The sequence below is a fragment of the Scatophagus argus genome, chromosome 3 (assembly GCF_020382885.2).
Source record: "Scatophagus argus isolate fScaArg1 chromosome 3, fScaArg1.pri, whole genome shotgun sequence".
In the NCBI taxonomy this organism is placed as follows: Eukaryota; Metazoa; Chordata; class Actinopteri; family Scatophagidae; genus Scatophagus; species Scatophagus argus.
This window is the reverse complement of record NC_058495.1, coordinates 16036032-16062279: the sequence shown is the minus strand read 5'-3', so window position 1 is coordinate 16062279 and position 26248 is coordinate 16036032. Positions and strand designations below refer to the sequence as shown.

The 26248-nt window shown below is 43.3% G+C and overlaps 1 protein-coding gene across 1 annotated transcript; it reads left to right on the top strand.

The window, feature by feature from the left end:
- The first annotated feature begins 1784 nt into the window (after positions 1-1784).
- Positions 1785-12289, top strand: dyrk3 (dual specificity tyrosine phosphorylation regulated kinase 3). The gene is made up of 6 exons (XM_046384167.1): positions 1785-2699; positions 4825-4934; positions 8222-8427; positions 8521-8824; positions 8953-9369; positions 9483-12289. Exons 1-6 carry the CDS (start codon positions 2657-2659, stop codon positions 10212-10214), a joined length of 1812 nt encoding a protein of 603 aa, XP_046240123.1. The 5' UTR covers positions 1785-2656; the 3' UTR covers positions 10215-12289.
- The last annotated feature ends 13959 nt before the right edge of the window (positions 12290-26248 follow it).

Sequence of the window (26248 nt, the reverse complement as noted above, 5' to 3'; positions counted from 1 at the left end):
ATTCTTCAACAGCTTTCACTACTTTCAGTTCACCAGCAGGTGGCGATAAGTCATCCAAACGGCAAGAACTACACTGAAGCTGAACATAAGCTGTGTGTGTATCCACGGATTCATGTGAATTTGATTTTGTTTTCACATGTGTGTGCTTGACATGATAAAACATTTCATTTTTGCAGTCTGACACAACACTTTGCCTGACACGGCTGTTTTTAGGCATTTTCTGTTTCCAGTGGGCATTCAATATAAGCTGTTAGACCAATAAACCCACAGGTGTCAGTGTCTGTCACAGACTCTGAGACCAAATACAGCCAGAATCCCCAACCCCCACAAAAGGCCTTTAGGTAGCGTTGCACCTGGTCCCATCTCTTGCTGTGGCTGTAAATTCACTGGCCGTGATAAGAGCACCACTTGGTCCACACACTTACACCTTTAACTCTTTTCAAAGGAAAGTGTAATAAGCAGATCAGTTTATAGGCATTGTCACCCTACTCACTCTGTTCACCACCATCTAAGAATAATCAGCACGGCCAAGCTGGCCTTAACGGTTGGCTGCTGCCCAAAGGGCCTTTTGAAACTGTGTCAGTATGCTTATTTATGGCAGCAAATATAGACAGACCCCTCTTCTCACCTCTGAGAAAGAGCTAAGATTAGCATCACCCTCTGCCCAGCATGTATCACTGTCTGAATTTAGCTTGTTCCCCTTCTCATGCCTGCCCGGTCTCTCTCCCTCTGTCCTCTGCCCTGCCCCTGACTATATCTAGCCCTGTATATATCTCCATAGCCTCTCCAGTTTCAGTCCAAGGTTCAGCTTTCCTCGCAGGGAATGCAAAGTGAATGACCAATAGCACTGTGTCGGGCTGAAGGAAAGTCTTCTTAGCCCTTGGGCTGCAGCTGGTGACTGCTTCATTATTAATTCATGAGTTAATTATCAATATATTATTTGGTCTAAAGAAATTTGGAAAATGCAGATCATAATCATCCAAAGCCAAGTCGACAGCTTACAGTTGCTTACTTAGAATGAGCAACAGTCCAAAACTCAAGAGAACTGAGAAAACCCACCATCCACCTCCAACAAGTTGGAACCAGTGAATTTTCTGTTGATCGGCTAATTGAGAAATCAGTTCCAGCTCCACTTTGCCTGTTGCTTTTCAGTCCTGCATCTGTAAAATAAATTGTACTTAGACAAACAACATTTGGACATATAATTCTACCTCCTAATTTATTAAGTGTTAATTAATAATTTAGAAATGCCTTACAGAACACTTAGAAGCTCCACAGAAATATAGACATAGAATAAACTTAATTCTTAATTTGTCTTGGCAGTGCGTTGTTTGACCTGAGTGTGATACAGAGCATGGGCCAATATTAATTTAGGAACAAATTATCATTTACGGCTGTGGACTTGGGATATCGTTATTGTTACCCGCTATCTATGCGGACATAATGCTTATCACCTTTTGTTGATGATTCATCAACATTTCTCCACTAGACGTTTATTAGCGTTTGTTAAAGCTCTACTTGCATACATAACTGCAGCTGTGGTCATGTATTATTTTTTATTAATGGTGTTAATGGTGGAGGCAACATCAAGAAAGGATTTTACTACCTGATATACAGTATAATTCCTGTCATTAATGCGGGAGGTTTGTAAGCAAATTTGTATTGCATTGCCTGAGCACGTTCATACTGGCTCCCATGCAGAGACTGCAGTCGGGCGCTGCGGGGCGCCCTTCCGCACGTTGTGGTGTGGATGCTAAGCCCCGCCCTCGCCCCGCCCACTGCTCGCCTGCTGCTGACTCCGGGCACAGTGAAGACGCCCTTAGCAACAACACACAGCTGCGTCGAATAAGATACTCCTACCGCAGAGACAGAAGGATTAAACACCGCAGCTTTATTGTGCTGAGTACAGGTGAAGCTCTTCTACGAAGACGATGCATCGCTCATTTCTGCACTCAGCATGAAGCTCGAGTGCAGCTAGCGAGCTAGCCTTCTTTGGCTAGCTACCTCGAAGACGAGCGAAGCAGCCCCAAGCTGTCCCGGAGGAGGGCAAAATACGGGGGGTACAACGAGTTGCTGGCATTGCTGTTTGCTAACTACAAAGTCAGCTAACCGGGAATAAGCACGGGAATGGTGCTCTGGATCGACTCACTATACCGACAGAGAGAGGCGAGGGGCACACGGCTCAGACCACCAAGCTGTAATATTTGGACTCAAACTATTTTTAACAGAGGGAGCGGCTCTCCGGCGGACGAGTGTTTTTGTGGCTGTGCGAGCTAGCTGGCTAGCTAAGCGAGAGAAACGACCCCCACCACTTTCAGGTTTTCCAAACCGCAGCCAGTGCTAATGATAGCCAGGGCGAGTGTGTGAGCAGCACACTGAATACACAACTGTGCGGTTTGAGTAAAACAAGGATAAATTACAGTCAAAGCTAAGAGGAGCGTTAGCTAATCACAAGGAGAAAATAACTTGAGTCAGTTCAGTCGAAACCACAACTCGAGGATTGTTGGGACTCCAGTTTTGTCTGTAGCAAACTGCCAATCACGGCAAAGTTAACCAAGTTTGCAACGTGTGACTGTAGTTCAAGTTTTTGCTTTCCACTTTTTTATTCGAGGATATTTTTCACTTCGGATGCTGGCATCACATATTAATTGCAATCATGATGATTATAAGCAGAAAACCAGAGGGCCCAATAGTAACAGGTAACCATAACAAAGTGTCGCAGTCTTTGTCCGTAACTTTGTCTGTTAAATGTTGTCGAAACATGTTTGTCTTGCTTTTTTTGGTTAAATGTAGTTTGGACGTGAAAGCGAAACACTAGCAGCCTACTAGTGTTTGTGGCATTAGTTTCACCCCCAAGCATCTGTTGGCATTTACAGAAATATCTTGTGACTAAAATGGCTTTGATTGGCAAATTTCTTTCTTGGCCTCGAGCTGAAATGTCACGTCGCGTCACGGTGTGGGCAGAGGACGGACAGATGTCACAGCGCTGTGGGCATTTCACGAGAAGCGGGGTGTAAACATGTTTTCATTTGCTTTGCAACTCCATATAAATCACGAGACTTCTTATGGCAAACACAGACGGTTCAGGAAGCTCTGTGCTGTTTTTACGACTTCCTTGTAAGCATAATCGTCTTATTGAAGCTTGATAAGCTTTCATAATTGATCCTGGCTCCTTTTTTATTTTTAAGCAACTTTTTTGGAATGCATATTAAAACTGTCATCATAGTTGATGTTATTGTTTTATATGTGTATTGGCAGTGACCCCCATCTTTGCCTCTCTTGTGCGTGTTTGGTTTACTAGCAGTTCTTAAAGTACTAGAAAATATAAGAAAAGTTTTTGAGTTGCTGTCAGTGTCCCCTGCCAAATATACCCTATGGTGTCTGTGCAGAGGATACCAGGAAGAGAAGGACAAAGAGCTGTGACTTCACCCAACTCACACGTTTTATGACACATGATCTGCGTATCTGTGTGCTTGAACTTTGTTCTCCACACTTTGCTGAGGAGAGCTGAAAGCCAGCTGGACCAAGTAGGCTGGATGTTTGGTTACATAGACGTTAAGACATTGTTTAATTTTTTTCCCCCCTCCCCGGGAAAGTTTGCTTGGACAACAAAGTACAGAAAGTGCCGAGCCCCCACTGGGTGATTAGGAGTCTGCAGAGAGTAATGGGGGTGTGGGGGGTGTCTTTGCTTGCTGATATTGTGCGTAGAGCTCTAATGCCTCTGTTTGCTGTGCAGTGCAGGTCTAATGCATCTGTATCCAGGCAGCAGGTCTAATCTGTCCCGGAGCTGGTCTGTTGACGAGCTGGAGACATGGGCTCTGACGCACCTGCACATGGTTACAACACTCTCAGGGGCTAATTGGAGCGAACACTGAACATGCCACAGTTTTGGGCTTTTACTAATGAGCTAACCTATCACAATAGCTCTGTAAATGGCTTATTGTAACGGGCTACACAGGCTCATTTCAAACTAACAGAGTCACTAACACTGGCAGCTTACTTCTGTTGAAGTAACAATGTGTGGGTGAGCTTAATGACTCTTGAGATGAACAGCCAGCTGATGGAGGTTTGTCATTCGAGTAACTGGGTTCCTCCTACAGTCCCAAATGGTCCCCTCATCCACCTACTCTGTATCATCTCACATTTAGTGTTTGGCTCCATGCCACTGAGGTGAACATCCACACCCAGCACTATTGAATGACACGTACCCGCATCCTTCTATATGAGCTCTATTTCTGAGCACACCTGGTGTGTGTGCAGTACATGACTTTGCCTGAATGGACAGATGGGCAGACGGAAAGATGCTGTCGTCACAGAGGCATATGTTACCCCTATTAGGCCAATAATACCACTTGCAGCGCTAGCGATCTGGGACCCTAAGCCCTATCTAAGCTGGTCAGGTTGGAGCTGGGGCATTGGATACAATGTATTGGATACAAAGGATACAATGGATGTAATAATGGCCTGTCCACAGTATATGTGGGTTAGGATGTTGTGGCAGACAATGTGCATCCCCACTGGTCGACACAACTGTGTTGTGGCTAGTTGAGGCCAGCTCTAAGGACTTGTTAGACCACGCATAACTGTTTGTTTCAGTCTATTTAGCCACTGGCACAGGAAGGTTTGCTGATGAAATAATCAATAGGACTTTACCTGGTCTGAGCAAACAGGTGATTGTGTTCCTCTGTGGAGATTAGATTGTATTCTGTATGCATCACCTGTGATCATCATCCTTGGGTTTTATCTATGAGTGCGTCTGTGTCACAGATTTGATGATTCCACATTATCACACTGATTTATTTTGTTAATTTTTGTCTCCTTCAGCACGCCATGGAGATGGTCTGTATGACTCCTACATGAGAACAGACCACATCCTTAAAGACGAAGCAGACACAAATAGTCCATCAGGACTGCCCCCCATGCCCAAACACACAGTAAGTATAGCATGTGCGCACACACACACACACACACACACACACACACAAAGCCAGTAAAGCTGTATTTCCTGTGCTGAAGCACGCTCTGTCTCCAGACATCCTGTTCTCCAGAGAGATGTTCCCTGATCGGCCTTGTTCCCATTCATCACATTTGCACCCCTTCCTCTTGCCCTCAGTCTGATTTGGCTTAGTGTGTAACTTATCTCTTGTCTATCTCCAAGCTTTGTAATTCAGTCAAGTTTTTTTTTTTTACTCTTCAGTGAGAATAATGTGATCATGTGAGTAATATTGATTGACTGCCTGAAGGAAAATGAAGCTGTGTGTTGCAGCGGGCAGTTCTCATGACTGTGTCAAAGTGGCTGAAGTGAAGTAGCCATTTTGTGTCTCTGACCAAAGATCCAGCAGCAGTTGCCAGCCATGTGAATTTTGCAGTTTAAAAACAGGGTGTTTACACACATTTCACAGATCACCATGTGGATATTTAACAGTCTACAGTACTATTTCCATTTGCTTGATACATGGCTTCAGTATATTAACCCATATCAGTTGCTTTTTTTTGCTGATCAATAAAGGTAGTTGTTCCTTTTTGAATATCATTTTGCACCATGATCAGACAAGATATATTTGTGATCACTTTGAGATCTGGTCGCAACTTGTGATGTTCTGTTTTAACTTAAAAGGGTTAATAGATTTATTGTCAATTAAAAATGTCAGCTGCAGCCCTCGTGAGGTACCTTTCCGCTATGTTTGCCTCTCTGAAAAGCCCCTTTGGCAGAAAATGCACACACAGTGGACTCCACCCGCAGAGGGAAAAAGGCTGGTTTTGATATATTGTAAAGATTTATTGGGCTTGAAAATGTGACCCACAAACAATCAGCAATCAACACTACCCCCCCACCTCCCCTTCCTCTGTCTCCTGCAATCCGACGTCAGTGGGCTTGCACAGAGTTTAGGCCTAGTTTTCTATTCTAGTCCTGTCCCTTTTCCTTTTGTGTTTTCTGTCACGCTCACAGAGGTAGTATCCTCTGTTGAATGTGACTGACAGTAGCTCGCCCTAGTTGAGCTCGTTGTACAGCTTTTCTTGTGCTCTATTAAACTAATAAACTGAAGTCGTCCCTGCTCTTTGTTACGGGAAGAGGCAGACTGATGAAATGAATTGCAGTAGCCCTTAGTTCCAGCTCGTAATACACCACTAATAAGTGAAACACAATTACAGACACTTTAAGTCCATGGCCCAACTTATATCTCTGCACTGCTATGATCTACTCACACAGGTCTACCTGTGCTTAGTTGTGCAACTCTGACCGTGTGCTCGAGAAAAGTATACTGAGGTGTTTGTCTGACAGGAAAGAGATTAACTCTTCTCCATCTGTTGCACCATGCAGATTGCCTCACAGAGGACACTCCACCTTCTGTATTACGGGGTGGTTAACAACAACAACATTGGTTACTTTTTCAAATGTTTTTCAGTCCCCAGCATCCCAGTCAAGAATCCATCACAATTGATGCCCCACATGTAGAAAGCTTTGATTTTTTTTTTCTGTGTCGGTATTTGTGTGTATGTGCGCGTGTGTGTGAAGGGCTCAATCAATGACATTCACTGTGTTTGTAGTGCAGCTTTGGGACAACAGCTGCACAAGGACCCCAGGTCAGCAGCATGGGTGTTGTAATAAGTTAAGACTATATGGTTACATGTATGGAAATGCACCCTGAATTCCACCTCTATTTTAGGACCCAAACTTACACCGCAAACACACTTCAAGCTGATTACTCTTTCAGTGCAACATGTCAACACCTACTTTCAATGTACATATCGTTGTTGTGTTGTCTTCATCAGCTGACATGGTTTCAGCCACAGATCTGCTCAGCTGTGTGTACAAGCTGAAGACAGAAGCAGTTTGGTGACCTAATGGGAGAAAAACCAACATCAGAGCCAAAATCTCCCTCGCTCAGAAACCATTCTGCCATTAAAATAAGAAGTGTTCATGTGAAAAGGAAACAGCCAGACAGACCCAGTAAATATGCCTCTCCGGTGTGTCTGTATATAGGAAGGCCACGCTGACATAAATTCAACATTCTATTAAGAGCCACATTGCTTCTACAATTTAAGAGTATAATCTAACTTTAATGACTGTCATTTCCCTTGGGCTCCATAATCTTGTGGAGGGTTCTTTCCGCTGGTCAGAGAGAGGGAGAAACGGAGAGTGGAGAGGAATGAATTCCTGGTGTTGTGAAGCTGTTTACATGTAGGCGAGAGCAAGACTGTGAGCTTTACTGAAACACGTCTAAGCTTTTAGGTTGTACCAAGTAAAAGCCTATCGGACACTTTTAAAACTTGTGGGCAAATATGTTCTAAAGGGATTAAAAGGGAACAGACACACAATGTAATGAAAACTCATTTGTTTTAAGGTACAGCAGCTGAGTTGTAGGTCTCAGTGAAAAAGCCTACCACTGTAAGCGGTGATATTGAAATCTTCGATTGACGTTATCAGATATTTTCGAAAAGTTAAATGCTGGTCTTTACAAACTAAAAGATAATTGCAAGGCCTTGCCTTTGACCTGTTTACTAACGGTGAGCCAATAAACAGGTATGCATGTGGGTGGGCCTTATTTTATATTTATATACACAAACTGGATCAATATCAAGTTTTGCTGGTTCACTGGTTCGCTGCATCTCTGCTCATAGCTCACTACCCATGACTCTGTGGTTATCTGTTGATATTTAGGACTGCGTCCAACAAAACCTGAACTGCATCTGCCAACTAGGTGCACATTCTACCTTTTGTTTGTGAGATAAATCATGACTTCATCGGGAACCTCTCTTTGCTCCCTTCTCGTGTCAGTGTGTAGTGGTGATATGTCAGTAAATCTATCCAGAGGGTTACATTATTATTGTTACATGTTTTGAGCATTTCTGTCATCCTTCCTCAGCGTGAAAGACTCATTAACTTTTGGGGGGGGTTTTTGTTTTGTTTTTTTATTATATACAAAATGTTACATGATTTTGTTACCTCTTGGTTGTAGTTGTACAGGCTACAAGAAGCCCCCATGGTTCACAACGTGTCACTCACCTGTAGATAGATACACACCCACAAAAACTGAGAGGTCCTCTTTTCACTCTTGCATACATTCATACAGCATACTAAACTACATGTCTTGTACTTGTGCAGTGTGTCCACTCTCTTCGTAGGCTGAATAAGCTCAAGTGGAGTGTTCACCAAAAGGATTTTCTTACAACTTTCTTGAGTCATTGTCTCTCTCGCTCCCTCTCCTCCTTCTAATAGGTTGTCAGTAACAAGACGGTAATGAGGGATCAGGTCACTGTGCGAGGTAGCCAGCTGAAGGTCAAGTACCTGTATGAAGACTCCACCAACAACCGAAAGATCAATGCCATAACCACAACAACAACTCAGAACAGTGGGTCCACTGGTCAGACACCCAGTAAACCTGCCCCAGTCTCCAGCCTGTCTAAGGAGCGCAGTGTAGACAGGTGAGAAAGACAAAGGTGTGACACCAGATGAACTCAAAAACAATTTTCAGAGCAAACCCATTACCATGTTTCTGTCATGCTTTTATGCCGCAGCACTGAATCCAGTAAAGGCTCCAGTGAATCCTCGGGCCCACACGCTGTTGTTAACGGAGGGAACAGCGGGAAGATGTGTGGCCCTCTCACCCCTGACCAGGCTCTGAGACTGTACCGATCACAGCTGACCACCCTGGAGCAGACGGAGATCCACTCTTACCCAGACGTCTACTTTGTGGGACCCAATGCCAAGAAGAGGCCTGCCGTCGCTGGAGGCAACAACAACTGTGGCTATGATGATGAGCAGGGTGGATACATTCATGTCCCTCATGACCATCTGGCTTACCGCTACGAGTTCCTCAAGGTCAGACTCATATGTCATTTGTATTTGTAGCTTGTCGCAATCACATTTGACTGTCTGTAAAATTAATGACCTTAAATCTGATTGGTGGCTGACCTAACATTTATCTCCTTCTCTCTTGCCCTCATTAGATTATTGGTAAAGGTAGCTTTGGCCAGGTGGCTAAGGTATACGACCATAAACTGCAGCAGCACCTGGCTCTGAAAATGGTGCGCAATGAGAAGCGTTTCCACCGGCAGGCACAGGAAGAGATTCGCATCCTGGAGCACCTGCGCAAGCAGGATCGTAACGGCACCATGAATGTCGTGCACATGCTTGAACACTTCACCTTCCGCAACCACATCTGCATGACCTTCGAGCTGCTGAGCATGAACTTGTATGAGCTTATCAAACGCAACAAGTTCCAGGGATTTAGCCTACCACTGGTCAGAAAGTTTGCACACTCCATTCTTCAGTGCCTGGAGGCCCTGAGCAGGCACAGAATCATCCACTGTGACCTCAAGCCAGAAAACATCCTGCTCAAGCAGCAGGGACGCAGTGGCATCAAGGTAGGGCACTGGCACCTTTATGGGTGGCTCGTGAAATTGTGTACAAGCCCCAAAACACATTTTATACATTTGAAGTTCACTCATACGGTTCTTTTCTCTCCCATTTCCACCAGGTGATTGACTTTGGCTCCAGCTGTTTTGAACACCAGCGAGTGTACACCTACATCCAGTCTCGTTTCTATCGAGCCCCAGAGGTGATCCTTGGTTCACGTTACGGCCTTCCTATTGACATGTGGAGCTTCGGCTGCATATTGGCTGAGCTGCTGACTGGCTACCCCCTGTTCCCTGGTGAGGATGAGGGTGACCAGCTGGCCTGTGTTATGGAGCTGCTGGGCATGCCTCCACAGAAGGTGCTTGAGCAGTCCAAAAGGGCAAAGAACTTCATCAACTCAAAGGGCCACCCACGCTACTGCGGAGCCACCACCCTGCCCACAGGGGCCACTGTGCTGACAGGATCTCGGTCTCGCCGTGGCAAGATGAGAGGTCCTCCAAGTAGCAAAGAGTGGAGCGCTGCGCTCAAGGGCTGCGAGGACCCCACCTTTACTGACTTCATAAAGAAGTGTTTGGACTGGGACCCCTCGTCTCGTCTCACCCCTAGCCAGGCCCTCAGACACCCTTGGCTGTATCGTCGCCTACCCAAGCCCCTGCCTGGGACCGATAAGAGCCCAGGGGCCACAGTGAAAAGGCTTCCCGAGCACCACAGCACCTCCTTCCCCTCTATCCTGGCCAAAGGGGGGCCTGGATTAGGCACCGCAACTGCCAACAACAAACTGAGGAGCAACATGATGGGAGATTCTGGAGAGGCCATACCTCTTCGCACGGTCCTACCAAAACTTGTCTCTTAGAGAGAGAGTCCCGTAATCTCCTCTCTTCTTCCAATTTTTCCTCCTCTGAGCTCCTCAGGAGGAGTCAGAGTACAGGAAAAAGTGGGGTTTAGGTTTTAAAACTTGTTTGGTTGTTCTTTTATTTGTTTCTACTGAGAGGTGTCGACACCCCAGTTCCTGGTTTTTAATATTAGCTGAACAGAGACAGAGAGAGAGAATAAAAAAGTTTTTATACAGAGGATTTTCTGCGGCTGTGGAGTTTCTATATACAGTCATTGATAAGGTTTGATTTAGATAATGCTTTTTAAAAACCTCCTTGTGTGAGTGGACAGCTTCCTAAATGAGCAAATGTTTTTAACTTGCGTGTGTTCTCACGTGAGTGTTGTGTTTTTGATAGCATGCACTCAAGCACACCTGCACTGTCACTTGCCTCACTTGCCGCACTCTTTCTTAACACTCAGAGGACGCCACCCTCTCTCGGGACGTGTTTATATGAGTTTATATGAAGCTTGAAAAGGGCTACAGAGTTTACTCTTATCAGGTTAGAGTTACAAAAGATCAGTTAAGCCAACATATTTAATAGAAAAGAAATGAATCATGCCTCTAATGTTTGGGCCCTGCGCACACTGAAATAATTATCACTTGGATATACACAACAGAAAGGCCTTAACACAAGTAGTGAGGGATCGGCTTCATGTATTGACTAATTACAACAATGTTTTTTTTTAGCAATAACTCTTCACATCTTTGTCTTTTCTAACGGCACTCTTTTCCTACCGTTCCTGATCGCTGGTGCTTGCATGTTGGCTCGGTATGTGATGTTAGTATGTACGTGTGCTTTAGCTTTGTGGTGCTACTGTGGGAGACGTTAAGAGGGCGTAGGAAAACCTATTTACACACCCCTGCCACCGCCCCGCCCCTCCTGTCCTCTATACTCCCCCATTTGCGTGAAAAGAGGCAGTAGCTCCACTCAGACTGTCGCAACAACGTCACGTCACACTTGGTACTTCACGAACTGGTTTGCGTGAGACTGCTGTGTGAGGCTACCTCACAGAAACTTATATAGCATGCATAGACCGAAGGGGGGTGGGGGCTTCGGGTCATTGCACATACACACCTGTGGGGTGGAAAGTCAGCTTTATGAAGAAAGAATTTGTATGAATGTCACCTGCCCACACCTCTAATTGGCTGCTGTGATTGTTGGCAGTAGTGCGTTAATCCTAATGGAAGAACAGTGCAAGGTGAGAAAGATGGGGCGGGGGGGGGGTAAAATGAAGGGTGGTATGTTTAATGGGAGCCAAGCTTTTTCTTTTTCTATCGGGGAGGTGCATAAGAGTTGACAGGATGGTTCAGTGACAAAGGAAGGTTTTCATGGTACTGAAGAGAGAAGTGTATCTCAGGGAGACATACTTGATACATCCCTTAATCTTGCATTAAACTGTGTTCCACTTAGAGTACTCTGTCCCGAACGTGGATGAACACGCATGCAGCTCCGTCCGCTGAGAGCGAGAGAATGCGTATACGAGTGCTTGTGCGAAGGGGGTCTGCATGCTCCACAATCTGACCTAGATTCTCTCTCTCTCCTCCCCCCGCGATCCATGTCTCTCTCGTTTCTTTCACTCTGTCTCATGTAGGACAGGGAACCTCTTAAACACACACACACTTCTAGTGAATTATGGTGCTGTCCAAAAGTGCACACACACACGCACACAGAAACACGTCAGGTGCATGTTGTACGGACCACACCGCTCAAAGAGTTCCTTCTCTCGTCCCCCGTTTCCGAAGTGAACATGTCAGGGTTTTTTACTCTGTCTCCTTTTTTTTTTTTTTTTTTTTTTTTTAATAGAAGTGGTTTCTATTGCAATTCAGTCCAGATTATCAGAAGATGTAAAATGCAAAAGTGGAAAAAGAGAAAGTTGTATACTGTCATGTTGTACTAGTGGTGTGCATTAGTAGGAGGGTGTTTGGTGTTCCAGCATGAAATCACAACCAGTTATCAGACTGAGTGACTATGACAAGAGAAACTGTACAGTAACCAAATGAAGTTGTGATAGTTTCTTTTTCTAAAGAAAATAAAAATGATTATTAACTGAAAAGTGCTGCTTTGGGATGATTTCTGGTTTGACATGATATGTTTTTGGATTGTGACAAAACCCAAAAGTGGGTTTTATCTCTTTTTAACAGGAAGCAGGAAGTCTCTGTTTACTGATTGAGATTTGCGTTTATACTGAGAAAGCAGGTCAAGAGAAACTGCTGGGCTCATTCCTCATGTCGCCTAACCTGAAGCTCCTGTAGCCAGCGGTTACATTGTTGTCTTGTGCTGCTTTATACCTGGTGTCTGTGTTATGAAACAAAACTGTGCCTCCAGACGTCCCCCCCGCAGTCGGTGTAGTGAATCACAATAAAGTGAATTGGATTTCAGTCTGCGATTATGTTACACATTTAAGCAAACACTGAGTCAGTGGCCTGTGACACTTCAAGGAAACCTGTGATACTGACACTGCCTTGTTATTAGGCACTTCCATGAAAGTTGTGATGAGTAAAGAATTGACTGAGGGCAGTGTGTAGTGTGAAATGACGTGAAAACTCTCAGACATGCGTGTTAAAAGTACATCTAGAAGTGCTAAGTCAAAGGTCACAGCAGACATAGCACTTGTCCACAATGAAACATTAAGATATCTAATAAGTAGTAATAGTAACAGTTTTCTTTTTTCCCTAAAGTCTCTCAACAGGGTAGACACAGCTGCAGCTGATAAAATGAATGATGGGTGCAGGTTTGTTTACAGTGAGCTAAGGACAATAGCTGGTTTTATTGTTAATTTATAGAGCAGCAGCTGTGTCTACCCTGCTATTGGGTGTGTAATGATGTCACTTCCAGTCAGTAAGTGAGCCCGAGTGCCAGGCATCATCAGTATATGAGAGTTTCGAGAAAGCTTAAAGTCTATCATGACAGTTTTGGCTCTTGTTTACTTCCTGTAAACAAGAGCCAAAACAGGCTCTTAGGCGAATAAGTGCACTGAGTAGAACGTAAAGCAGCTAGACATTTTGCAGTCAAATCAGTAACAGAGCAGACGTACATGTATAGGAACACCAGTGGAAAAAGACTGACGATTAGTCACTAATAATGATGGTAGACTGATTATTTCATCTAACAGTGATGACTCATGGATGTTTACACTCGCCCGCTGGTGCCCTGAGGAAAGAAAAACTTCAGGTACACACGCTACTGGAGGAGGAGGAGGAGGAGGAGGAGGAACCGGTTTGGCAGCACCAGCTACTGAAGAGGACGAGTGAGAGGTGGGGTTTGGATGAGTGGCTGCTCTGGGTATGTGTAAGGGAATTTAAGACAGGTGTTAAATGCCAGCTGATCTTGAAAGTATGAGGGACACGTTGTGGTGAAATGATGTGGGTATCTTAATTTCTCAGCAGCTTGGGTTCAGCAACAAGTCAGTGTTCCCTCATTAACATGTTTAGTCACATCACAGTGAGATGAGGTTGAACAACAGGCAAGCAGACGACGCATGAGAGGAGGGTGAGATAGTCCTGTTTGCTTGACAGTAAAGTAGATGTTGTTGTTCTACTAATCTGTTTTAATGTAATAGTGATTCTATTCTGATGTTATTCTGACAGCTCTATGGCAGATTTAGTGGTGGAGAAAGAATTCAGATGCTTAACTCAAGTAAAAGTACCAAAACCACACTGTGAAAACACTCCACTACAAGCAAAAGTCCTGCATTCAAAACTTCACTAAAGTAAAAGTATGTGAGTGTTCCCTGTATGTGTTTAACTATTACATCTGACGTTTTTGGATTCATATTACTGCCGCCTGAATGTGAATGTTGCGTTTTACTGCAGTAGATGTTTTATTTTGTGTTTGTTAATCTGCAGTAATGCATCATATTCTATAGGATCATATGTTTATAATCACTGTTCCGTGAGAACCACATATCTGTCAAAAATGAACTTTTTATGAGCCTTTTACATGCATTTTCCAACTAATCCACTATTATTTTTTGTGTTGTAATTATCTCAAGGATGTCGGAGAATTTTCTCAACCCATGAAGGCGCACCTCATCCTTCAGCTTGTCAGAAAAATTCCAAATCACCATATTTGGAAATATGTGGTTTTGCTTGGACAGGACTGGCGTGAGCTACTGTAATCGGAAAAGTAAAGTGGTAACTAAAAGCTGACAGAGACATTTAGTGGAGTGGAAGTATACATTTGGATTTGAATTCAGTAGAATTTATTCTTAATTTGTACTTGGGTACAGTACATGAGTAAATGTAGCAGCCCAGTTAGAACCTCTGGAACATGTTTTAAAAATGATAAATATGTCCTGTTGTCTCATGCTGAGATTTTCCTCTCTTGAATACAATAGTTGACTGACTCCTCAAAACCAAGCAAACTGCACTTAGGTTGTTTTCTGAATCTAAATGAGTGTCTCTTTCTCTCTCTCTCTCTGTCTTCCTGTTAATGTAAAAGAAGATTAAATCAATCCCATTAGACACCAATCCACTCACCTTCTGACCATATGGTCTAAAGCTCAGTTGTTCCTACATCCCTCTGGCACACTTTACTTTATTCTCTTTACCACAGACATACAGTGGTGTTTCTCCTCTCCTCGTCTCTTTTACATTCGCTCTTTTATATTTATATCCTACCATGCAGGTTAAGAAAACCTTGACCTGCTTGTTGCAGGTCAAGACAGGCCGTAGGCCGAAATCAACAGCAAAAGCTCAGTTTTAAATATATGGGATAAATTTTCAACTACTAGCCATGCTAATTATGGTTTTATCCATTTATCCTTCACGCCATTTAAATGCAAGTGAATAGAGTTTAGTTTGTGATTAATTATATTTGACCACTTCAATGGTAAAGTCTCTTTCAAGAAACAAAAAGAACTTGTCCCTAAGAAAGCATTTAAAGTACATAGGTTATGCAAGACGGATGTGTCACAGCTAAAGCAAATAAAACCAGCACTGTCTTTGTGGCTAAATGTCAGGCAACATACATGAGAAAATAGGTTTCTGAAAATGTTGGTGAACCAGCCCTTTAATTGTACGTATTTATATTACTTTAGCTGAACTACTGGCTCTAAGTTTAGGTGTTTGGGCTTTGATTTGGAGCATAATATAAGAGACTGGAGCTATAAACACCTGTGAAATGAACTGATCCTTTATTTATCTAAAGAACCTTAAGCAGTTCTTTGCTGTTGCTGTGCTGTCCTATTGCCTTGCAGTTTGAGAACATATATCTGCATGACTGTTATTTACATTGCCTCAGATACATGAACTTTGTACTATTGTTTGTTTTTTTCTGTACATTTTCTGTGACAGCAGACTTACCCAACCTGTATTTAGAAATATATTTAGTGACTGACGTGTCTTTGAAAACCTTTTCCCCTTCCAAGTGTTGGCAGCGCTTATGCAATGTTCTGTTTGTTCAAATACTTGCATGTTACAGAGCATTCTTTATGCGGTTTGTTTGATGCCACTGTAAGTTTTGTCGTGATCCACCAGAGGAAGTCGTGCTGTCTGGACCGAAGCTTGAACCAGAGCAGTGACTCACCGCTCCACAGAGCTCCAACGCAGGGTCCTCCGTACTTCACTCCTTCATTTACACAAACCTTTTTTTGCTTGATGTTGGGACAGACAATGCAGTCGCACACTCACACACACAACTATAAACACACACTGTCCCGGGTCACAGAGTGCAGACACACACCAGAGCTATGAGTGTCGTCTGGCTTCGGTCCACTGGGACAGCTGAGGTACGAACCAGGCGGTGGAAGCAGCAGGAGAATGCCACATTAGCCCCCCCACCCCAACCTTTGGACCAACACACACACACACAGAAAGAGGGGCAACACATGTCCCCACATGCACAAAAGCAGACTACAGCCCACTGTTCGTTACTCATATACACACAATGACACACTCACAGCTGAGCGCACACTAGTCACACTCACTAATGCACAGCTGAGCACATGTCTCTACAGGCTGAACAGATGCAGATCTTTGGGAGAGGTGGAGTTGTGCTCCAGGGACATTTGCCCACCCAACCCACCAATCTGCATTCCACACAAACTGAAGGCCACACGAGCTGTGCATGTGTGCATGCTGTTTATTTTTTATTTTTTTTAACTAAAGGTATGTTGTTGAGACCTTTAACTTTGTCACACTTGTTGAAACTTTAGCTGCCCGTTTCTTCCTACAGTTACTGTATTTGCTGCATGCATATGCAGCCCCCATATTCAGGTTTTTAGTTTCTTGTCTTGTTTACGTGACCGGGCTGGGTCACAGTTGGGACTGGAATAGAGGATGACTCATGCCCTGTCTACAGAGACCAATCTGACTGCCTGTTTCTCTGTATGTCTGTGTGTTTATGTGTATGTGAGTTCTCATGTGTTTTTATGGTTGCGTCTTTCAAGTTCTCCTATAGCCCCAAGGTAGCAGGTCTGCATAGCAACACTCTGGGAAGAGGCTCCAAAGGCACATCATTTTGCAATATCTGCAACCCACCCACCTACTCAAATACTCTGCCGAGGTTATTTTCCACTGTCTCTTCTTCTCTGACAGTTTAAAATGAGGAGGCGGATGAATATATTTATTATAAAATGAAATTTTATTCTTGTGGTATAATACTGTCTCATAATTGCCCATAACTGTAATTGCAGGTTTGTTCATAGAGTAACATCCTACCATGCTGTACAAAAACAATTCAGCCATTTGCACTTCTTTATCACTTTCTAAACCTTACAGAAACAAACACACAAGTGAATTTTCCTTTCTGTCTTCTGTCACCTGCAACAACATGGCAACTCAGAGTGGTTTACATAACGGTCGTTTACATAGTACATGAAAAGCCATTAAGACAAGATGTAAAAAAGGATAAGGTGTACATATATAAATAGGATTTTAAAAGATTAAAAATGACTTAACTGCAACTATAGAAGTCTATCTAGTGTTGTCTGCACTGTATTTCCAGGACTCTTGTTCAGCCTCTGTGCTGAAAGCGAGGTGGATATCGAGAGTATGTCCTTATATGCACTAACTGCTACTGGAAACCACAAACGGCTTCCTTGCCCAGCGATGCCCAGCTATTGTCCTCAGAAGACTTCATCAAACACAGTTCACTGTATCCCACCTCTTGTACATCAACTCCCACACTGTCAAAGTCACAATGTTTCCCGATGAGCGATGTGACCCAATACTGTTCACTCTACACATGTCACTGTGATGCATCAGCAGCTTTTTCACCACAAAACTAGATGTGTGGCTCTCTGTGGTGAAGCTGTGAACTCCTATTGTCTGGTAAGGCACCTACAATTGTGACGCTCTTGTCACCACCTTTCTGTTGCTGGGTGAATGGGATATTTATGGTTGGTTTCAGATTTCCTGGGGAAAACAAGATACCCTTTAGCAGGGAATTATTGGAGTTTGAGAGACAGTCATCTGCTGGTGGGGACTTTTCCTCTTGTTGCTAAGCTATCTCTCCTTCTTGAGGCTCAGCACTATTTTAAGGTGATTTCTAGGGGAATTTTCAGGGCTAATGCATTCATATGAGTTAAGCAACAAAACAAAAATAAAATATAACTGCAGGGTTCTAGTCTGCCCCTCTGAGTTTGTGATGCTCGGCTGTGCATTAGTGAGTGTGACTAGTGTGCGCTCAGCTGCACATGTGTGTGTGTGTACATGACACAAGCTCATGTACTGTCTGTATTTGCATCAGTGGATGTGCAGAGTAAACACAGACTCATCAGTTTCTGTCACATGCCTCGTCTTGTTTGTGCTTCGACTGAAACCGCTTTCCAAGTATTAAATTCAATATAAGCTGGTGTTATTCAGCAAGACCAAAGAATTCTATGAAATCGCTATTTTGTTCTACTGTTGCTCAACAAGAACAACAATTTAGTGTGTTCCAGTTAGGCTATCTGTACTTTGAATGCTCTCATAAAAGCTACCATTAGTGGGTATTGGGTAAGTCAATTCAGTGCTGATTATAGTTAGTCTTGTCTGAAAATGACACACTGCATTACTTTGTCACAAGGGACAAAAGGTCCATTGAAATATTCCCTTAATGCATTAGACACGACATTTTATAGCAATGTGTACAGGACATGGTGGCACCAAGAGTGTCCACACTAGATGTTTATATATCTATATCTATTTATATATATATATGTTTGTATGTTTGTGTGTAGGGGGAGCCCCACTGGCCTCATTCTCTCCAATGCCCTATTTCTCTCCACTGTCCCTGTCTCCTTTGTAGCAGCTGCTGGGTGAATTGTTGTCCCAAGTGCTTTTTCCATGGCGAGTGTGGAGAGCCAGTTTCCGTCTGCTTCTGACAGGAAACATGCTGACCTGCTGAGGAGAGGAGAGGAGAGGAGAGGAGACCAGAGGAGAGGAGGGTTTTGTTTGGCAGCCAAAATGATGATCACTTTGCGTGGTGAAATCTCCCTTTCCTTTATCTCCCTGTCTGGCTTTCTGTCTGGCACATACACACCCACATGTATTTTGAGGGGGACTGAGAAAATGTGTAAACAGCCCATCAGCTGGGCATCAATAATTCAGTCATTCTGTGCTGCATTAGTGTTTCTTTTCACTGGTGGCTGAACTCAGATGCTGTGCTATATTAAGGCTTGGAGCACTTTGTAAAACATCACAGAACTACAGGGAGAGACATTTTGGAAGTACTAAAAGAATAACCCATGCAAATATGGGGAACAATGGCTTTCTGGTCTCAAGTGTTAAAGTAACAGTTCAACATTTCAGGAATTTTTGTTAATCCCAATTGATGCCAAATTAATACCACTTTCATATTTGTCCATTCAATACAAGGTTAGGCTGCACCCTTCAGCTGGTTACCTTAGCTTTGCATAAAGACAGGAAAAACCGGTAAACAACTGACTCCTTCAGATGTATCAAAACTTCCTGCCTATCTACCTCACTAATTAACACTTTATATAATGTTTGCTTAATCCATGCCAAAAACCAAAGTGTGTCAGTGTTGTTTTATGAGAAGTTGTGTGCTGGACAGTTTCTCGCTAGTCAAAGTAAACTGATGGAGTCTTTGTTGCTCCACTGCTCAGAGCCGGGAAACCAACACAAAGCCTCAATGGTTTTGCCGCCATTACACGGAGCCAGGTTAGTTGTTCCCCCTGTTTCCTTATGCTAAGCTAAGCTAACTGGATGTAGCCTAATATTTAATGGACAGTCTTCTCTTCTAAGTGACTGTTTCAGTTAGTTCAGAATTAGCTCTTACAACGTTTTATCCCACCACGTCAAAGGAGCCAACAGTTCTGAATGGACAAAGTGAAAACTCCTACCCACAGGAGACAGGCAAGATTCAATATTGTTTAAAAATGGAGATTGGGCCCACATTTTGAGACAGTCTCTCTCGGAGGGTGTGCATAGTGTTGCACTCAGATGTGCACACAATCAGTATCAGAGTCAAGGCTCAGCTTAGACACAAACACACATACACACACACAGATAAATACATAACAAACCAGTGTGAGGTCTGCTGGATCTAACAGTGATTGTCCACCCTCAATGTTATCTGAGTGCATTAAGCCCTGCACTCTAGAAGTCCTGAGTTCAAGAGTTCAGGGCTTAATGTTACTAATCCTGTCAGTTGGTGAAATGTACACTGAAAACGTGAGGCAGGCCATGCACTATTATACACTCTATGGGCAGTATAGACTGAACATCCACAATGTCTATATATATGTAGCATGTGTGTAAATGGCATGGGTTCATGTCTTATACATGAAGCATGTGTGTGAGTGCTGAATATCCACGTGGAGAGTAGACATAAGACTTGACCGGACAAGATATTGGCTGAGGGGAATATATGTTTGAGGAGTGAGCTTGCTCCAGGAATGGAAATCCACACCAGTGGGGCATGCTGGTCTGTGGGTCATACAACCGTACAAGGGCATAGTGGAGGCAGAGGACCATCGTACCAACCCTGCACATGCACACACATCTTTGTGGGGTGTGTGCATCTGTGAGCGAGGGTGAGTGGCAAGGAGGGGGGGAAGGGGCTGACTTGGCGGGATGGTAGTGCCAGCTGGGCAGCTTAAATATAGTGCAGAGTGGAGCATTGCAAATGCACGGGACTCTAGGAACACATGACAGTCAGTCCAATAGTAATTCACAGCGGATTTCTCTCAGCTTTGTGATGACAGACGAGACAAGAGAAGATGATGATTAAACTGAGTCGTCTTTTAGGGCCCTATCTGAGCCGTCTGTGTTTAATGATGAGAAACTGGTGAAGGCAAAGCAAGCATACCGTTTAGATTAGGGGCAATGTTACAGGTATGTCAGGTAGGCCTGTGTTACAGGTGTCACGGGGCCAGTAAGTTAGCTGAGGAGCATAGAGTTTGTAGAGCAGACATTAAGGGGCAGTGGGGCAGTAGGCTGAGTGTAGGAGGTGAAACGTGATGGGGATCAGACTGGCAGGATTAAAAAGCACCGGACTGACCTCTGCTAATGCACAGAACGGAGGGAAGGGATGAAGAACTGGGGGAACAGCTGCTCATTAAAGAAGCACAGTATGCACCCTCCTCCCCATACAATGCATACACACTCATGCAAATACAATAGCACATGAGGGCATATAAAAAAAACCTGTGTGTGCGTGCATTTAACATAAACATAAACTACAGGAGTGAATTAAACTGGAGGATAATCTCATGCACAAAGTGGCTCTTTCACCTCATGTAATCTCAGTTTGGATTAAGATGGATTATTGGATTATAAGGGCCTCCACGGGGAGAGAGACAGATAGGCAGAGACAAAAAATATGGAAAGCTGCAACTTGGAGAACAAGGGAAGAATGTATATTATATTTAAATGTTATATTAGAATATTTTTTAACTATTAATTACTTTTAGAGTTTGTGTAATTTCCTCACCGTACAGCATGTCTATTTATATAATTCAGCATACAGTTTTTGTAGTGACTTTGTTACTTCATAATCATATTTATTACTTATTACTTCCTTTAGGTAGGAATAGTTTGATCAGAATATTAACAAGACTGCAGTTAGTTTAGCCTGGCTCTGTCCACATGCAACAAAATCTGCCTGAGAGCACTTCTAAAGCTCACAAATTAAATGCAACATCTTGTCTGTTTAGACTAAACTGTACAAAAAGCAAATTTGATTCAAAAATGACAAGTTGTGTTTTTATTCAACAAACTACTCAGCCAAGCTAACCGACTGTTGGCTGTAGTCTTATATTTAGCGTCAGACATGAGAAGAGTATCGATCCTTGCATCTAACACTAACAAGAAAGTGACATTAAAACATAAAACTGATCAGAAATTGAGAAATTAAGCAGAAATAAATGTCTAAGAGGGAAGCGCCAGCATTCTGCACAGACATGAGTAGTGGAGAAGAAGTGTGTGGTTAATCGAGACTTATTGATTGAACAGACAGAAACAGGAAGTTGACCTGAATTGAACATGTAAGAAAAAAAAAAAAACTCAATGTGACCTCTATGTCAATCGGTCAAGGACAAACAGAGCTGCAGATTTTTCAGATATTTCACATGAACACACAAAGAGAGATAAGAAAGTCATACTCGCAGTATTCACAATACGTATCCATGAAAGACAGCCTATGAGCCCAGACATATTCTAGGCCATCATGTCTGTATGTCTGTCCAGGTGCAAAAACAGACACATTCAAGTGTATTTATGAGTGACTGAGTGTATCTTCTCTTCGAGACTGGGTCAGTGGCCTGGAGTGAATCACAGAGAAACAAAGCTCCATGACACTGTTGTGTCTGCAAGGAAGTCAGTGTTATGCCAAAGCGCCGAAAACTACAGGGACTCTCTCTGTGCAGGAGAACTGGAGCGTCGTGCTGCCCGATGTCACTGGGTCAGCAAAATCAGACCTGTGTGTGTGTGTGTGTGTGTGCGAATGTGAGAAAGAAACCAGAGACAAGAGAGGAGATTCAAGTATGTAAGTGAAAAAGAGATGTGTGAGTGAGTGTGTACAAGTACGTGTGTGGTTGTTTGTTAACCCGCTGGAACTGAAATTAGGGCATTCTTTACAGCTGAGCAGGGCAGAAGACGAGCTGGCAACAGAAGTAGGCTAAATAATCGTCCCCATCATCAAACAGTCTCTTGTTTATCGGGTGGTGTGAGGGAGAACAGGAATGTCCACATGACTAAAACGTGAGAGCAACTGCTCACACATACGCTAACAAATTGTTGTCCCACTGACCTCGAAAGAAAGAAACAATAAACTTATAGACGCTCAGCTCTCGTGTTTCTAGCCTCTTTATTTAATTTTGAAAGTCATCCTTGCTTCTGCATCAGTTCCACATGTCCCTCTGTCACTTTGTGTCTCGTTCAGCTGCCTAAAACTTTCCCTTTCTTCTCAGCTCCATAGCAGGCCTGGGGTCAGTTTGAAAAGGCCAGCACATGCGACAACTGAGGGCCTTCATTGCCTCTGCAGGGAGCCATGTTGTTCAGGCCCTGTTCATCTGTGAAAAGGGGATTCCAGGGACGGTCACATGTTCCCTGCAGGGCAATAGAGGAGGCCACCCATTACAGGGATGATGAGCCGTACGTGGTCTCCTTTGTGTGGATGCATGTGCACATTTCTATGGCTTTGTGAAGCTCTTCTGTCAAAGGCAACCTGCATTCGATGCGTGCCTTTTCATGTTTGGTTTCACATGTGCCGGTATTTATGTGTGTGTGTGAGTGTGTGTGTGTGTGTGTGTGTGTGTGAGAGAGGGAGAGAGAGAGAGAAAGGAAGGATAAATTAATGTTTGGCCTTGGTCCTCAGTGCTTTTAAGTGGAACGCACAAGCAGGCAAATATGTTCCATGAGAATAATGTGAATGAACCACTGCTGAAGTTCTATTTAAACATTTATGAGCTATGTTAATAAATAATAAATTTCTGCATGCATGCACACACACACGCGCACACACACATAAGCACCATCATTCCCTGCAGGCTACAGTGCACCTCCACCTGCAGAGGCCTGTGTTGTTGCAAAGCTGAGATTGAAAATGCAACATTTTTGCATACTCTGTATCGCTCCATCACAAGACCGGATTACCTCAGGGCTGATAATGTCTGTTACTCATCTGTGGGATTTTTACGACTTTGTGTATGTGTGTGAAAATGAGAGAGTGAGTGAGAGAGAGGGAGAGCATGAGAAAGGAGAGTGGGAGACAGAGGAAGAGAGAGCTTAGTCATCTGCTGTAGCCTCTGAGAATATGTACATTTGTCTCCAACGCAACCAGAACAGGGAAACCACCTCTCTTGTCCTCAGAGAGTTTAATCATGCTTCACTGAGGTGAACCAGGCTAGGAGTAAATCACGACACAAATAGACCAACAAGCAAACAGGCTGACCGACAGACTGATTGATGGACAGAGTTTCTGGTTTCTGCAGAGTCTGTTTAAAGGGTAAGTTAATACAGGCCATGTGTAAACAAATTCATTGCAATGGCTGAAAGATGCAGATAAAGCGGGATGAAATTAGATCACATTTAAATGCCGGGTCGTGGTGCTCTTCAGAGCCATTACAGAGAGATGGTGAGACAAAGAGAAAAGAGTGAGGGATCACATAAGGGGAGGGTGAGTGTGTGTGTGTCTGCGTGCATCAGAAGGGTGAGCAGGTTCAGCAGGTCCCATGTTGGGTAGGAGGCTTGCGTGTTCAGGTGCTAGAATCCTATATCAGACCAGTGCTGACCATGGGTCTATATCAAGAGCCGGCTAGGGTTTCAGCCCCAGGCGACGATGAAGGATTATTCTGACAAAGACGGGTTCTGGCCAGCCTGAAATAACTGATCCAAACTTGCTCCGACTTTCGCACACTAATTAACATCAGAGGGAGGGGAACGGAGAGACGAAGGGGGAGATGCACCTCTTGCCCCTGAGATTTCCTTCCTGTCAGGAAGTTAAAAGAAGGGCTGTGAAACTGGAGAGAGTGTCGAGGGAGCATTCTGGGAAGGAGCAGGGAAAAGGAAAATGTCAGCATGCCAGATTCTACTGCTCTGTTCACAGGCCACGCATTCCTGATCCTTGTACACCAGGGCAAACTTTGGGACACAGAGGGGGGAATAATCTGACAGAAATCTCCCATGTACAGTGTAATGTGAGCGGCGTGGTCTCTCTGGTAATAAAGAGAATAATGGTTGAAGCCATGACACTTTCCCCAGGGAGAATGCTGTAACGAACAGGTCGTCCTGAGCGCTGAGTGTCAGCTATAAGTGAGCCTGGAGCTATGCAAAGTAACCGTAACTCTGTGGCTTGTGTTAATTCATCAGTACAAAGCTGTCAAAGATCAGGCAACAGTTTCCAGTTTCAGACCTCCCACCCCACCCCATACACAAACACGCACACACGCTCAGTCTACGTGTATGTTCTTGTGCATAGGTGTTTTAAAAGGTGTATTCTGGGTGTATATATGGGATCCTTGAGGACATGTGATGTGCCCCTCTTACATAACCGAAGATAATAACAGTGAAATGTATCCAAGTGGAAACTAGACTTAAAGACTGTGTCACTCCTCCAGACCCTATCAGCAAGAATTTGCGACTGTATGTTGGGAAGTTAGGAATCTTATATAATATACGCAGTAAGTCAAAGAATATAATATCCAGAAGCTTTATTTAAGCATTTTTGAAAAACTGTCACTGCTACCACAAATGTCCCCGGTCTTGTAAACTAATTCAATAGTACAGATTACATGGATGTCAGATAAGATATGTACTAGTACCTAATTTTGTGATTTACTAATTTATTTGATGTGGGTGTTCTCACAACTGGAGAGTCCAGTCTGAGCCTTTATACCTTTCATGTAATTATACACTGCATTCAACACTAGCGTATGATGTGGGATCACAGGATGGCCCGTGACAATGACGTGACACGTCTTTATTCCATTTGGTCTGGGAATTTTGTGAACACTTCCTTGTTCTTTTGATGTTGTCATTTTCATTGGTACATTGGTGATGAGGCTGATCTGAAGCCCTTTGACCAATCCAAATATAGCAAAGGTTAACTGAGTGCATTGCTTAGCTGGCAACAAAAATAAACCGCAGCATATGCATTGTTAGGAAAATGAGGGTTTCTTTTTCCACTGCTTTTTTGTTTTACTTTGTTTTGTTTTTTTTTTTTCAGATTCAGTTGACAACAACTTGACTCAGACAACAGTCATTCCCCTATCGGCCGAGGCAACAATGAATTCTTCATAAATCTTTGATCAGACTTCACCGCCTGGCAGGAAACATATGTCGCTCAGGGCTGAGGATATTTTCAAATTAGCTTCACCATTTTGACTTGGATTGAGGTGATCGGAGTGTATTCCAGGAGAACAGTTACATTTTAATTCAGCTTCAGGCAAATGGTTGGTGATCTATGATAATACACAACTTGTATTGATGCATGTTTAGTGATTAGGTGATTCACTTTATTGTCCTGTGTGGTAATTCCTGTTCATTTGTTTCATGCGGGTTCATAAGCACTTCTAATGCAAATACTGAGTTGAGCTCTTTTATAGTTCAAGGATTTGGTTCTAATAAAAACTTAGACTGGTCTGCCATCTAGTGGTTATACAAAGTGCTGCATTTAAGTTTCAGCCAACTGGTCGAACACAGATTATACAATTTGTGGGAAGATTAAGGTGAGATAAGGTTAAAAATGTACAAGTAAAACAGCTTCAAATTGACGTGATTACTGCAACCCTGGATGATCTTGTTGTTAAAAAAAATGATATTCTACATTGCCTAATTTACATCTGACAGTCCTCCTTCAAAGGCGTTTTTAAAATAAGGCTCTATGATGTTCATAGAGTCAAGGTATTTATTCACCGTCAGTGGTTTATTTTTATGCTCACTTGGTTCATTTAATGTGTACCTTAGCTTTATGTGACCATACGTTTCTCATAAAACAAAATGAACTTGTAAAGAAAAATATGTTTTATTCATACTGTCAGATTTACAGCCTGGAACACAAGCACAATCAAATAGCAATACACTATTGATTTGTTAGTGTTTTCTGTATTAATGTTTTATTTCAGTGG

What these genes read in the sequence shown, in the direction of transcription:
- dyrk3 (XM_046384167.1), top strand. Translation starts at nt 2,657, where the DNA reads ATGATGATTATAAGCAGAAAACCAGAGGGCCCAATAGTAACAG. An exon ending in CCCCCATGCCCAAACACACA is followed by an intron (nt 4,935 to 8,221) that starts GTAAGTATAGCA and finishes TCCTTCTAATAG; the next exon opens with GTTGTCAGTAACAAGACGGT. An exon ending in ACCGCTACGAGTTCCTCAAG is followed by an intron (nt 8,825 to 8,952) that starts GTCAGACTCATA and finishes TGCCCTCATTAG; the next exon opens with ATTATTGGTAAAGGTAGCTT.